Raw genomic sequence first — 14,368 nt, 5'->3', positions numbered from 1 at the left:
CAGAGAAAGACAAATAACATATAATTTCACTCATACGTGGAATTTAAGAAACAAATCAAAAAAAGACAAACAAACAGATTCCTAATTATAGAGGACAAACAGATGGTTCCCAGTAGGGAGGTAGATCAAGGAATGGGTCAATTAAGTGAAGAGGATTAAGAGAACACTAATCTTGATGGGCACTGAGTAACATACAGAATTACTGAATCAGTATACTGCACACCTGAAACCAATATAACACTGTATGTTAACTATACTGGAATTAAAATTTTTTTAAAGGAAATGAAAAGGAAACTCACAGAATAAGAGAAAATATTTGCATATCCTGTATTTACTGAAGTACTTATATACAAAATACATAAAAGACTCCTATAATTCAATAATAAAGAATCTGATTAACATATATGTAGCGCATCTGAACAGACATTTCTCCAAAGAAATAAAAATGGTCAATAAGCCTATTAAAAGATGTTCAACATCAGGGAAATGAAAATCAAAACAATGAGATACCACTTACCAGGGAGTTCNAATAAAAAAAAAAAAAAAAGGAAAAGAATGAGCCATAAAAAAAACCAGAAACTCACATATACGTGGGAAGTTAATATGTGATAGAGTTGGCATGGTAAATTAGCAAAGAGATATGCTACTCAGTGTATAATCTGGCAACAACTATCTATTTGAAGAAATATCAAACTGGATCTATATATAATACATGACATGTAGAAAGGAAATTTTAGATAAAAGTGAAAATGTAATAAGAAAGCTATAAATATAACAAAATATGTAATACTTTTATTATTAATATAATATTAATCAAGAAATAGTATTCAGATTTAGTAAGAAACAAATGTCAATAAACAAAAAGGGGAAGAGTTGACAAACTTAGGTAAATTAAAAATGTTTTTAATTTAATATATAAATCACCATAAAGCTAACAGGCAAACAAAAAGAATTTTGGCAATTTTTTTCTAAATGAGGATTAGTTTTTAGAAAACCTAAAGAACTCCTACAAGGCAGTAAGAGCCACAACAAAAAAATAAATAAAAAGCAAGCACAAGACAGACACAAATCTAACATATACTGAACTTCACAAATAATTACGATATCATTTTTTTCCTGTTAGATCAATGTATTGAAGTATTGAAATTTCAGGTATTGAATTATGTGCTAAAATTCAGCATAGCAAGGTTACAGGGAAACAAATATTCTTAAACACCAATGGTAGAATCATAAATTGTTACTGCCTTATTAAGGGCATCACACATTAACTTTAAAATGTGTAAAAAATAAATAAAATGTGTAAACTCAGCCAAGCAAGTCCACTTCTAGGTTACCTATTCTATAGAAATAGCTGAAGATGGAGGACCAGGACAAGATGGCAGAGAAACAGTGAGCTCCGTGCACTTCGCCTGCACCCATCTCTCAAGCAGAGAAGGACTGAAGTCACAGGACACTGAGCCACAGGAGTTTGGGAAGAGAAAGACAGAGTACATTGGGAATGAAACATATAAGGGCATGAATGCGAACTGGATGATAAAAGCAGGACGGGACCCAGAGATACTGAGGGAGGAGAGGGAACCCAGCTTGCGTGCAACTGTGGTGAGTGATTAACCGGTGAGCAGTGGCGAGCTGCCACGAGTCCAGGAGAAAGTAAAGAAAAGCTGAGAGTGCTCATTGAACCATCGCTGAAGAAGAAACAAACAAACAAAAAAACCTCAGCTTGGAAAGAGTGTTTTTTAGCTCTGGCTGGGGAGCTACCTTAAACTAGGTGCCTGGGTCTCAGAAGGTGCCAGGAAAAACTGCACTGCCACGCTCCTGGAACCATCCATGGCGTTGGTGGCCCAGTGAAGCGGTGTCCCGCTGCGACAATGTGGACTCTGCGGACCTGAAGTTGCTACATTCCTGAATGCACCTGATTTGTATCGCTGCTTGACCCCAGTGGATCTGAGGCTTCAACACTTCCCCCACCCCCCATTCAACCCCAGGCAAGAGGGAAGCAGCTACATGCCAGACTGTTTAGGGCAGTATAACAAAGCCCTCTGACTGGGAGCTGGAAACCAGGCAGGGCGTGGGGCATAGAACTCAGCCCACCTTGGCAACACCCTCAGCACAGGGAGATTGGACCCAAAGAAGTGATTTGCAATGCTTGGTTGAAAAAGGACTGGGGCGATGCCATTCTTCTCCCCACAAACACCAAGGCAGGGCCTCAGGGAGGCCAGTGGACACAGTGGAGACCAGACCTGCCTACAACAAACCACGCCCATCCCCTCCAGATAGCTGTTTTGTTGTTTTTGTTGCTGTTTTTATCTGAGCCTATATTTGCGTGTTTATTGGTTTTGTCTGTGCCTTTGTGTACCTTTGTTCCCTCTGTGGTTGTCTGTTTTCTTTTTCCAGGCCTGCCGCAAGAAACAAGACAAACTACACATGGTGGAGAGTCCCAAATACCACTACCAGTAGGGAAACAAAATAACCAAATGATCAACAAGAGAAATCAAGAGACACCATCCAAAGAACACTCCTGAACAGACAGGCCCTGGACAGTCAAAAGAGCCCTCTCTAATACAGAACTCGCAGAGGCCAAGTGTACAACAAGCTTTTAAAAGTAACAAGAGATAGAAAGCTAACCAAAATGACGAAACAGAAGAACTCTCCCCCAAAGAAACTCCAGGAAGAAATGACAGCTAGAGAACTGCTCAAAACAGATATAAGCAACATAACTGAACAAGAATTTAGAACAATAGTCATAAAATTAATCGCCGGGCTTGAAAAAAGCATGGAGGACATCAGAGAAACTATGGCTACAAATACTATGGAGCCTAAAAATAGTTATGGTGAATTAAAAAATGGGATAAATGAGATACATAATAAACTGGAGGTGTCCAATGCACTGACTGAAGAGGCAGAAAGGAGAACAGTGATTTAGAAGACACTATTATAGAAAAAGAAGAAACTGAGAAAAAGAGAGATAAACTGATCCAGGAACATGAAAGAAGAGTTCGAGAGCTCAGTGATACAATCAAATGGAACAATATCCATATCATAGGAATTCCAGAAGAGGAGGAAAGTGGGAAAGGTGCTGAAGGAGTCCTGGAACAAATTATAGGAGAGAACTTCCCCAACCTGGCGAGGGAAGTAGATGTTGAAATGCAAGAGGCACAGAGAATCCCCCTCAGACTTAACTTGAATCGATCTTCTGCATGACATATCATAGTGAAACTGGCAAAATACAAGGACAAAGAGAGAATTTTGAAAGCAGCTAGGGAGAAAAGGGCCCTAACATACAAAGGGAAACCTATCAGAGTGTTGGCAGACCTATCTAATGAAACTTGGCAGGCCAGAAAAGAATGGCAGGAGATCTTCAATGCGATGAACAGAAAAAAATATGCAGCCAAGAATCCTCTATCCAGCAAGCCTGTCATTCAGAATAGAAGGAGAGATAAAAATCTTTCCAAATAAACAAAAATTGAAAGAATTTGTCACCACTAAACCAGCCCTACAAGAAATCCTTAGGGGGACTCTCTGAGGGAAATGTTGCAAGGAATGCAAGATAGCAGAGACATCACCACAAGCATGATTCCCACAAAGGACACAATGACTCTAAACCCATATATTTCAATAATACCACTGAATGCAAATGGGCTGAATGCTCCAATCAAAGACATAGGGTAACAGAATGGATAAAAAAAAAATCCATCTTTTGCTGTCTACAAGAAACGCATTTTAGACTGGAAGATACTTTCAGATTAAAAGTAAGGGGAGGGAGAAATGTATATCATGCTACGGGAAGTCAAAAGAAAGCTGGAGTAGCTATACTTATAACACAAACTGGACTTTCAAGACAATAACAAGAGATGAAGAAGGGCATTATATAATAATTACAGGGTCTATCCATCAGGAAGAACTAACAATTATAAATGTCTATGCACCGAATATGGAAGCACCTAAATATTTAAAAAATCACAAACAGAAAGAATCTTATAGATAAGAATGTATAAATAGCAGGGAACTTTAATACTCCACTTACAGCAATGGATAGATAAACCAGACAGAAAATCACTAAAGAAACAATAGACTTGAATGACTCATTGGAACAGAAGGGTCTGACAGATATATTTAGAACTCTATATCCCGAGGCCATGGAATTCACTTTCTTCTCAAGTGCGCATGGCACATTCTCCAAGATAGATCACATACTGGGACATAAAGTAGCCCCCAATAAATATACAAGAATTGAGATTACACCATGCACACTTTCAGATCACAATGCTTTGAAACTTGACATCAATTACAGGAAGAAGTCTGGAAAACCTCCAAAAACATGGAGGTTACAGAACACCCTACTAAAGAATGAATGGGCCAATCAGGCAATTAGAAAAGAAATTAAAAAATATATGGAAATAAATGAAAACGAAAATACAATAATCCAAACTCTATGGGATGCGGCAGAGGCAGTCCTAAGAGGAAAGCACATTGCATTCCAGGCCTATTTCAAAAAATTAGAAAAAGCGANGATAGGAAATCTGAACAGACCCATAACTAGTGAAGAAATCGAATCAGTTATCAAAAATCTCCCAGCAAATAAGGAGCCCTGGACATTATGGATTCTCTGGGGAATTGTACCAGACATTTAAAACAGAATTAATACCAATTCCTCTCAAGCTATTGCAAAAAATAGAAATTGAAGGGAAACTTCCGGAATCACTCTGATTCCCAAGCCAGAGATCCAGCATAAAAAGAGAATGATAGGTCAATATCCTTGATGAATACAGATGCAAAAATCCTCAACAAGATACTTGCAAATCAAATCCAACAGCACATAAAAAGAATTATCCACCAAGATCAAGTGGGATTCATTCTTGGGTTACAGGGCTGGTTCAATATTCAGATATCAATCAATGTGATATATCACATTAACAAAAGAAAAGATAAAAACCATATGATCCTGTCGATAGATGCAGAAAAAGCATTCGACAAAATACAGCATCCCTTTTTTTTTTTTTGAAGTCCAACAACCAATACCTATTTTTAAGTAATCTCTACACCCAATGTGGGACCTGAACTTACAACCCCAAGATCAAGAGTTGTACACTCCACTGACTGAGCCAGCCAGGTGCCCCTATTTTTATTTTAAAAATTCAGAAAAGCACAAAGAAAAACCGTTCATATTGCCATCACCTAGGAGTAATAAGCTGGATATTTTGCATACTGTTTTTTTTAAGAGTGATTATTCTGCTGCATAAAACATGTTTGTTAAAAAGAATTGAAACAACCAGTGAAGAAATGGGCAGAAGATATGAACAGACACTTCTCCAAAGAGGAATGTTCTCCATCCAGATGGCCAACAGACACATGAAACGATGCTCAGCATCCCTCCTCATCAGGGAAATACACATCAAAACCAAACTGAGATACCAGTTCACGCCAGTCAGAGTGGCTAAAATGAGCAAATCAGAGGACTCTAGATGCTGGCGAGGATGTGGAGAAACAGGCACCCTCCTACACTGTTGGTGGGAATGTAAACGGGTGCAGCCCCTCTGCAAAACAGTGTGGAGATTCCTCAAAACATTAACAATAAAACTCCCCTATGACCCAGCAATAGCACTGCTAGGAATTTACCCAGGGGATACAGGAGTGCTGATGCATAGGGGCACATGTGCCCCAATATTCATTGCAGCATTCTCAACAGCCAAAACATGGAAAGATCCTAAGTGTCCATCAACTGATGAATGGATCAAGTAGATGTGGTTTATCTATACAATGGAATACTACATGGCAATGAGAAAGAAAGAAATCTGGCCATGTGTAGCAACATGGATGGAACTTGACGGTGTTATGCTGAGTGAAATAAGTCAGGCAGAGAAGCACAAATACCATATGTTTGCACATATAGGAGGATTAGGAGGAACCTAACGAAGGATGATGGGGGAGAAGAAGGGGAAAAATAGTTGAGGGGAGGGAGGCAAACCATGAGAGACTCTTACATGCTGAGAACAAACTGAGGACAGATGGAGTGGGGGGAGTGAAGGGGGTGATGAGCATGGAGGAGGGCACTTGGGATGAGCACTGAATGTTGTATGGGAACCAACTTGACAATAAACTATTAAAAAAAAAAGAAATAGTTGCAGATGTACATAAGGGATCAAAACACTCAATATGTTCACTGCAACACTGTTTTAATATAAAAGAATTGATACCTAAGTGTTTATCAGTAGAAGGAAAATTAATCAGGCTTGGGGAAATTTCTAGTATTCAATTTTTAAAGAATAAGGTATATAAGCAAAGTGATATTAAAAGTTCCAATGGTACTATAAGAGCAATCAAGCTTCATAATATATGTATCATAATCAGACTTATATTTAAAAATTAAAGTTTTATGACTGTGTTCAGAAATAAGGATGGAAGGATATGTATCTACTGGATGTGGATTTTATCTTTAGGAAGGAGAGGTTGGCATGCGAGGTACTAATGACAGATACTTTATTTTTATCGTATATACTTCTATATCATTATTCTATAATGATAATATTACATGATCATCTAAATTTAATAAACCTATAACTGGGATTACATGTTGAAAACCTGTAATTTAAGAGTCATCCAGAAGCCCAGAATCCAGAGCACGAAACATTCAACTGTTGTTGGTACATTTTCTTACATTTTATAATTATATATTTCATAGCCAGTATCTTTTTATCTCTAAAATCTTATGTTCTTTCAAAAGTTAACATTATTTCATGAGGATGTCTTTTTATTTATTTAAAAAAATTTTTTAATGTCTTTATTTTTATTTTGAGAGACAGAGAGCAAGCAGGGGAGGGGCAGAGAGAGAGGGAGATACAGAATCCAAAGCAGGCTCTGACACGGGGCTCGAACCCACGGACTGTGAGATCACGACCTGAGCCGATGTGGGACGCTTAATCAACTGAGCCACCCTGAGGTGCCCTGAGGATGTCTTTTTATTAAAAAAAGAATCTTCCTCATCTATTGACTAAATTAGGTATTCACCTTAGGTATTAAGAAAAGCATTCCCTTTGTTTGTCTTTTAGTGGCTCATGTTGAGAATTCTCCTTGAATCTCAGCATTCCATTGATCATCTTTGTAGCATGTATGGACTAAGTGTGGTCACTGGAGTTGAAGTCTTTACTGTTCCTTAACCCGGAGAAAGGAACTTTAAAGACAACATAAACTACTTCTGCCTCTTACGATCAATCAGATATAGGAGACAGTACAGAACTTGGTAAGAAACTCAATAAACAGCTACCTGTTTTAAGAATTATACTCTAGGGGCGCCTGGGTGGCTCAGTCGGTTAAGCGTCCGACTTCAGCTCAGGTCATGATCTCACAGTTCGTGGGTTAGAGCCCCGCGTCGGACTCTGTACTGACAGCTCGCTCAGAGCCTGGAGCCTGTTTCAGATTCTGTGTCTCCCTCTCTCTCTGACCCTCCCCTGCTCACACTGTCTCTCTTTCTCAGGAATAAATAAAACATTAAAAAAAAAAAAAAAAGAATTATACTCTATTTCATTGTGAAAAACGCCTAGCAGAGACTTCCATATGTCACAACAATGTAAATGTACTTAATGCTGTTGAACTGTGCACTTAACAATGGTAAAATTGTAAAATTTGTTAGTGTGTTTTTCCAGAAAAAAGATAAAAGCTATACTGATCAGTAGAGCCTATAATAAAAACTCATTACTTGATATTTTTGATCGACTAATTGAAGCAAATTACCAGAAATTCCAGACCAAGTCCAATCCAGTAAGTCAGCAATGAGGTATGGATCTGTGTGTTATAAAATGATCACTCTATTTACAAATTCATTTTCACCTCTTTTAGAATTTAGGGTTTCAAAATTATTGAACAGTTTTCTAGTTATCTCTATCTCTTACATGTAGGTCACTAAATGAAGGTTTATTCTGAAGATAGGAGTAAAAATAAATACAGCCTTCTAATGCAAAGCTCTTGAGTAAGAAATCAGTGGAGACTATGTTTGAGATATTTATTCATAAGACCCTAACATATCCTATGAAATGCTATTATTTAAAACCTAAATCTCTAAGATTACAATGGGAATAGTTATTAAGGTAGAACTTCTCACCAGAGTAGGCTGTGAATGTCCTGGAACCCTGGAGTCACTGTGATTTAAGCCCGAGTTTATATTTGGACAGTCATTCTGAGGACTGCATTATCCCTAGTTCTAGGCTGCCGAATGAGCTTAACTGAGTATATAAACAAATGTACTACTAAAAAAAAAATGCGGAGAATTTCTGAGGGCTTTAAAAGTGGGAGTGTTTTTTGTGCTTATAACTAGAAGAACTATGTTTGATACAGTGGGGATTAAAAGATTAATTAATAAGAGCGTTAAAAGCAAAGTCCCTGGATTGCAAGATCATGTTTTATGTATCAACAATGAAAGACCTTAAAGGAATAACAGGGAAAAGAAAACAAGAAGTTTTACAAAAATTCTTATGGCCAGTGCTACACCAGCCACCAAGAAGACTAGTTTATTTCTAGTGTAGCTTATTCTTTGAAAACAAATGTAGTGGGGGTTACATTTTTTCTGTCATTAACATACTGAGCTTGAATTTTCCCATCTATTAGTAGTGATTTTACCTATCACATTAAAAAATTATGCAGTATATTATACTCCCCTTTCTCCTAATCAATGTTTCAGACTAGAATTTTTAAATGCCCTTTTTAGTGAAAGTAAAACTTATTTCCAGAATTTTAAAGGCAGTTGTTTGAAATATTACAAATTATGGTTTCATGAAAAAGCATATCTGCCTTCTTCAAAATTGGGATGAAAAACAAGGTTAAAAGGCCCAGTAGCAAGATAGAAGTTCTCTAACATAAATTGGTTAACTTTTCTGTCTAAAATATGACTCTTCATCCCAAGTAATTTCAGGCAATAATAAAGGAAAAAAGTGATATGCGATAATATTAACAACAAAACTTCATTAACTTACTGAAAGCAATTTGGCCCAAATACAGTGGCGAGATTGTGAACATTCATGCGATTCTGTACATGGTGCTTGGCCACTTTTGTCAAGAACTGGCATAAGTACTTGAGGAGGCAGTAGTGAGTGTCTGGCAGCTCTTTTATTAAGTCTCTTAAGCTACTCTCCTGAGCATCATTTCTGTCATCTGGAACGAAAAAAAAAATGCTCTCAGGCATATTTCATAGCAACAACAAAACAACAACAAAAGCACAGAGGCATAGTAAAGTCTAATATTTTATTCAGGAAAAACTTCCCCAGGACTTAAATATTAAGGCCATCAAAAAGGGAGGGAGCATTTTTGCCTTTTCTTTGATTGTTGAGGATTTAACTTTCTTTGATGTTAAAGATTTATTAACTTATTCAACAGATTCCAAAAATCATGAGCTTTACTTAGTGCATTAAATGGTTTCATATTTCAGTTCTACATGTTCCTTACCCAAAATTAAGATAAAGACTGGCTTTTTATCCATAGTGGAAACTTCCATTTGATTATGGTCTTCAAGTTTGTTTAAAACAAGAATCTTTTAGTTGAATAAGATTTAATACAGGAGACGTTTCTAGGTCACCATAAAAAGACTAAACTTAGTGATCAGGAATCTAAATAGAGAAAACTGAAGGAAACTATTTTTTAATGATCTATAATCCTATTTAAGTATGTACTGTATGTATGTATTTAACTGATTAATTTTGAGAGAGCAAGCATGGGGAAGGGGCAGAGGAAGGAGGAGAGAGAGAATCTCAAACAGGCTCCATGTTCATCATGGAACCCAACATGGGGCTCTGTCCCACAATCCTGGGATTATGACCGGAGCCAAAATCAAGACACTCAATTGACTGAGCCACCAGATGCCCCAGAGAAAACTGAAGGAAATTTTCAATTTCCATATAGCTTTTTCTCTTTCTCATGTCACAGAGTTTAGAATTTGATATGTACTTTTTATACAAAAGCCTACTAACCTATATAAAGGCAAAAATATCTTACAGTGAAACAAAATTAAAACAGACATATGAAAAGTTTCCCTCAATTCTCAAAGATTTATGTAATTTGTCAATAGTAAATACAGAAAAGTTGTCATCTTAAAAAGTATTTGTATACTACGTTCTTTCAAATATAAACCTTTTACAGCAAATACTTTAGGGGAATAATCATAATCCATTCTTTGAGGCACATGGGTAAAACAATGAAAACTTAATCCAGTTATAACTAATACACATTCACNTAAAAAAAAAATAACTAATATACATTGGATTCCTTAATTTAGATAGGTCAGCTGCTTTTAGCCAGTCAAGTGAATAACAGCAAAGTGAGACAAATGTGTTGCAAAGGAAGAAGATCAGACGGTGTTATAAAATGCATACATATCATGATGCCACTGAAGGAAGTGAAAACCCAGAGAAGATACAGGACACAGGAAGTGCTGCGGAGTGGCTGCAGTGCTAGAGGGATTAGGAACGTAGGCTCAGGGGTCACTTCTTGGACTAGAATCCTCGGTCTGGCACTTGCTTCCTGTGTGACCTTAGACCCTATAGTAAACTCATTTATAAGGGGGAACATTAACTACCTCATTGGGTTGTGATGAGGATTCAATGAGTTTAAAGTTACAAAGTACTTAATTTTTTTCAAGCTTTTACTTAAATTCTAATTAGTTAACAATTTCAAAGTACTTAAAACAGAGAGGTTGACACATAGTAAGTACTATGTAACTACTTGTTAAACAGAGTGACTTCTTTTACTTTAGCTTCATTAATTTGGTTTTATGAGGTTTTAATGAAATGTCTCTTAAGATAATGAGCCCATTTCACCTTTATGAATGTTAGAATAAGGGATGCTGCCAAAAATAGCAATGCCAAAAAAATACAAACTTCCATCTTTGTTAAAATAGTTTTGGAGAACATTCCATTTACAATTGGAATAATTATTTCTCACTTACCACAAATGATGTGATACAATAATGTATACAATGTTTGGGACAAAATAGTTCTCTTGATATTATGAAATTTTCATATTAATTTACTTTTTTAAAAAAGAAAGAAATCATATTCAAATACGTTGATAATCCACAAAACTATGTGGTATGTTGCTTATAATGGCATTTTCCAGTATATTATGATCTTGACTATGTAAGAAATGGAAATAGTTAAGTCTGGAGTGAGTAAAAACTAACTGAAAACTACCCATTTCTCATACCTTTGTGTTTTAAAAATAAATATGAACTACAAGAAAATGAATTCAATTTTGTCTTTTTTATTTTCTTACAGTGACTAATCCAGACTGAATCTGGATGTCTGCATGGGTGTGTACTGTCTGCTTAAAACTGTGGTTTCTGGCAAGATGGCAGAGAAGTAGGGAGCTCCGTACATTTCACTTGCCCTATCTCTCAAACGAAGAAGGCCTAAAGCCACAGGAACCCTTATAGAATCCAGGAGTTTGGGAGGAAAAGGAGACAGAGTCTGATGAGAAAACCTTATAGCACGAGTGCAAACTGGGGAAGATAAAAACGGGCCAGAACTGGAGACATGGAGGGAGGGGAAGGAGCCCTCTTTGCGGGGAACCCTGGAGCTGTGGTGAGTCTAGGGGAAGAGAAAGCACAGCTGAAACTGCTCAAAGAACTGTCCCTGTCCCTGGAGAAGAGAAAAACCTCAGCTCCGGACACAGAGGGATCCGGTTTCCTGCTGTCCAGCTGACCATGAGCGGGACACAGCACATCTGAAGCTGCTCTGCCACTCTTCTGGCTCGGCTTGATCCCCTAGCTCCACTCGATTCCCAGTGGGGAGGCAGCTAGCTTGAAACTGCTCAGACGGACTCGACCTCTGGGTTTATTCGCGTGATATCAATGGGGTGCATGGTTTAAGATCTGGAAACGAGGCCTGGCTTGGGACATAGAGCACAGTCCACCTTGGCTACGCCCATGGCACAGGGAGATCAGACCCAAAAGAGTGAGTTGCAACACTTGGTTTGAGAGGGGACTGAGGTGCCACCATTTTTCTCCCCACAACCACCAAGGTGAGACTTCAGGGAGTGGCTTGCAGGACACAGTGGAGGCTAAGACCCACCTACACCAAACCACGCCCATCCCCACTAGAGAGCCGCTTTTCTTTTACCAGATCCTGGGGCAAGACCAACATGGATGCACGACCATGATTAATTCTAGATCAATTCTTTCTACTCAGATATATTTTCCCTTGTCTCATTTGTATCCTCCCCTCTGCTAGACTGGGCACTCTGGTCACTGGTTTGCTTAAACAGTCACATTTCAATCCATTCTCTAGATGTATATTCTACACCTCCACCGCTACCTTTCTATCTTTCTCTGGAGTAATCAGACTATATAGTTTCTCTGAGTAACATTATCTTCATTTCTTTTGCCTCACCTCTTACCATATTCTCCTCTTTCTCTCTCTGAATTAAGCTGTTTAGTCTCTCTGCCTCGTCATTTCTCTTCCAATTTCACTTCCTCCCCACCCTATCATTTCTGTCTTTGTATATGCTCTTCCATCAGCACTGCATACACCCGGCTCTTTATTTGTAGCTGGGAATTCTGGTTCTATGCTTTTAGACTGTCCTTTGTCTTTTGGGTTTTTTCATTTTTTCTTTTCTTTTTTCTTTTTTTCTTTTCATTATTTATTTTTCCTCCGTCTTTTCCCTTTTTTTTTCTTTTTCTTTTTCCCTTTCAGTTTGTATGTTTATTAGATTGGTCTGTGCGTTTGTGTGCCTTTGTTCCCTATGTGTTTGTCTGTTTTCTTTTCCAGGGATCCTTCAAGAAACAAGCCAAAGTACACATAGTGGAGAGTCCTAAATACCACCACGAATAGGGAAATAAAATTACCAAAGTCTCAACAAGAAGAGACCAAGAGACCTGAATGGACAGGCCCTGAACAGTCAAAGAGCCTTCTTTAATACAGCAGTACTCACAGGTGCAGTATGCATAACAAGCTTTTAAAACTAACAAGAGATAGAAAGCTAACCAAAATGATGAAACAGAAGAACTCTCCTCTAAAGAAATTCCAGGAAGAAATGACAGCTACAGAACTGCTCAAAACAGATATAAGCAACATAATTGATCAAGAACTTAGAAGAATAGTCATAAAATTAATCGCTGGGCTTGAAAAAGGCATGGAAGACATCAGAGAAACTATTGCTACAATGACTATGGAGCTTAAAAATAGTTGTGATGAATTAAAAAAATGCTATAAATGAGGTGCACAATAAAATGGAGGCATCCAACGCACAGAATGAACGGGCAAAGAAGAGAATAGGTGAATTGGAAGACACAATTATAGAAAAAGAGGAAACTCAGAAAAAGAGAGATAAAATGATCCAGGAACATGAAAGAAGTGTTCGAGAGCTGACTGATACAATCAAACAGAACAATTCCTGTATCATAGGAATTCCAGAAGAGGAGAAAAGAAGGAAAGGCACTGAAGGATCCTTGAACAAATTATAGCTGAGAACTTCCCCAATCTGGGGAAGGAAACAGACATTGAAATCCAAGAGTCACAGAAAACTCCCCTCAAACATAACTTGAATCAATCTTCTGCACGACATATCATAGTGAAACTGGCAAAATATAAAGACAAAGAATTCTGAAAGCAGCTAGGGAGAAAAGGGCCCTAACATACAACGGGGAACCTATCAGACTACTTACAGACCTATCTACTGAAACTTGGCAGGCCAGAAAGAAATGGCAGGAAATCATCAATGTGATAAACAGAAAAAATATGCAGTCACGAATCCTCTATTCAGCAAGCCTGCCATTCAAAATAGAAGGAGAAATAAAAGTCTTCCCAAATAAACAAAAATTGAAAGAATTCGTCACCACTAAAGCAGCCCTACAAGAAATTCTTGGGGGGATGCTAGGAGGGAAATGTTGCAAGAAACACAAGGTACCAGAGACACCACCACAACCATGAATCCTACAGAGAACACAATGCCTCTAAACCTATATTTTTCAATAACAACACTGAATGTAAATGGACTAAATGCCCCAATCAAAGGACATAGGGCAGAAGAATGGATAAAAAAAACAAAATCCATCTTTTGCTGTCTACAAGAAACTCATTTTAGACCTGAGGACACATTCATATTGAAAGTCAGGGGATGAAGAAATATATATCATGCTACTGGAAGTCAAAAGAAAGCTGGAGTAGCAATACTTATATCAGACAAACTAGACTTTAAAGTAAAAGCAGTAACAAGGGATGAAGAAGCGCATTATATAATAATTAAAGGGTCTATCCATCAGGATGAGCTAACAATTATAAATGTCTACTCACCGAATATGGGAGCACCTAAATACATAAAACAATCCCAAATAGAAACAATTTTATGGATAAGAATGTACTAATAGCAGAGTACTTTAATACTCTACTTA

At 37.6% G+C, this 14,368-nt stretch overlaps 1 protein-coding gene across 6 annotated transcripts in view; it reads right to left on the bottom strand.

Annotated features, from left to right (window-relative positions):
- The window catches only part of FAM13A (family with sequence similarity 13 member A), a 374,408-nt gene that overhangs the window by 266,967 nt on the left and 93,073 nt on the right, over positions 1-14,368 (bottom strand). For all 6 annotated transcript variants that reach the window (XR_013335363.1, XM_077765111.1, XM_077765113.1 and 3 more), the window contains exon 4: positions 8,964-9,141. Coding sequence is in view for 5 of the 6 variants with exons in the window: in XM_077765111.1 (XP_077621237.1) it covers positions 8,964-9,141 (178 nt within the window). In the remaining variant the exon portion in view is untranslated. The remainder of the gene's footprint in view (positions 1-8,963; positions 9,142-14,368) is intronic.

The sequence above is a fragment of the Crocuta crocuta genome, unplaced genomic scaffold (genome assembly GCF_008692635.1).
Source record: "Crocuta crocuta isolate KB4526 unplaced genomic scaffold, BGI_CrCroc_1.0 scaffold134, whole genome shotgun sequence".
NCBI lineage: Eukaryota > Metazoa > Chordata > Mammalia > Carnivora > Hyaenidae > Crocuta > Crocuta crocuta.
Note: the sequence above shows the minus strand (reverse complement) of the source record. Positions and strands in the feature narration are given on the sequence as shown.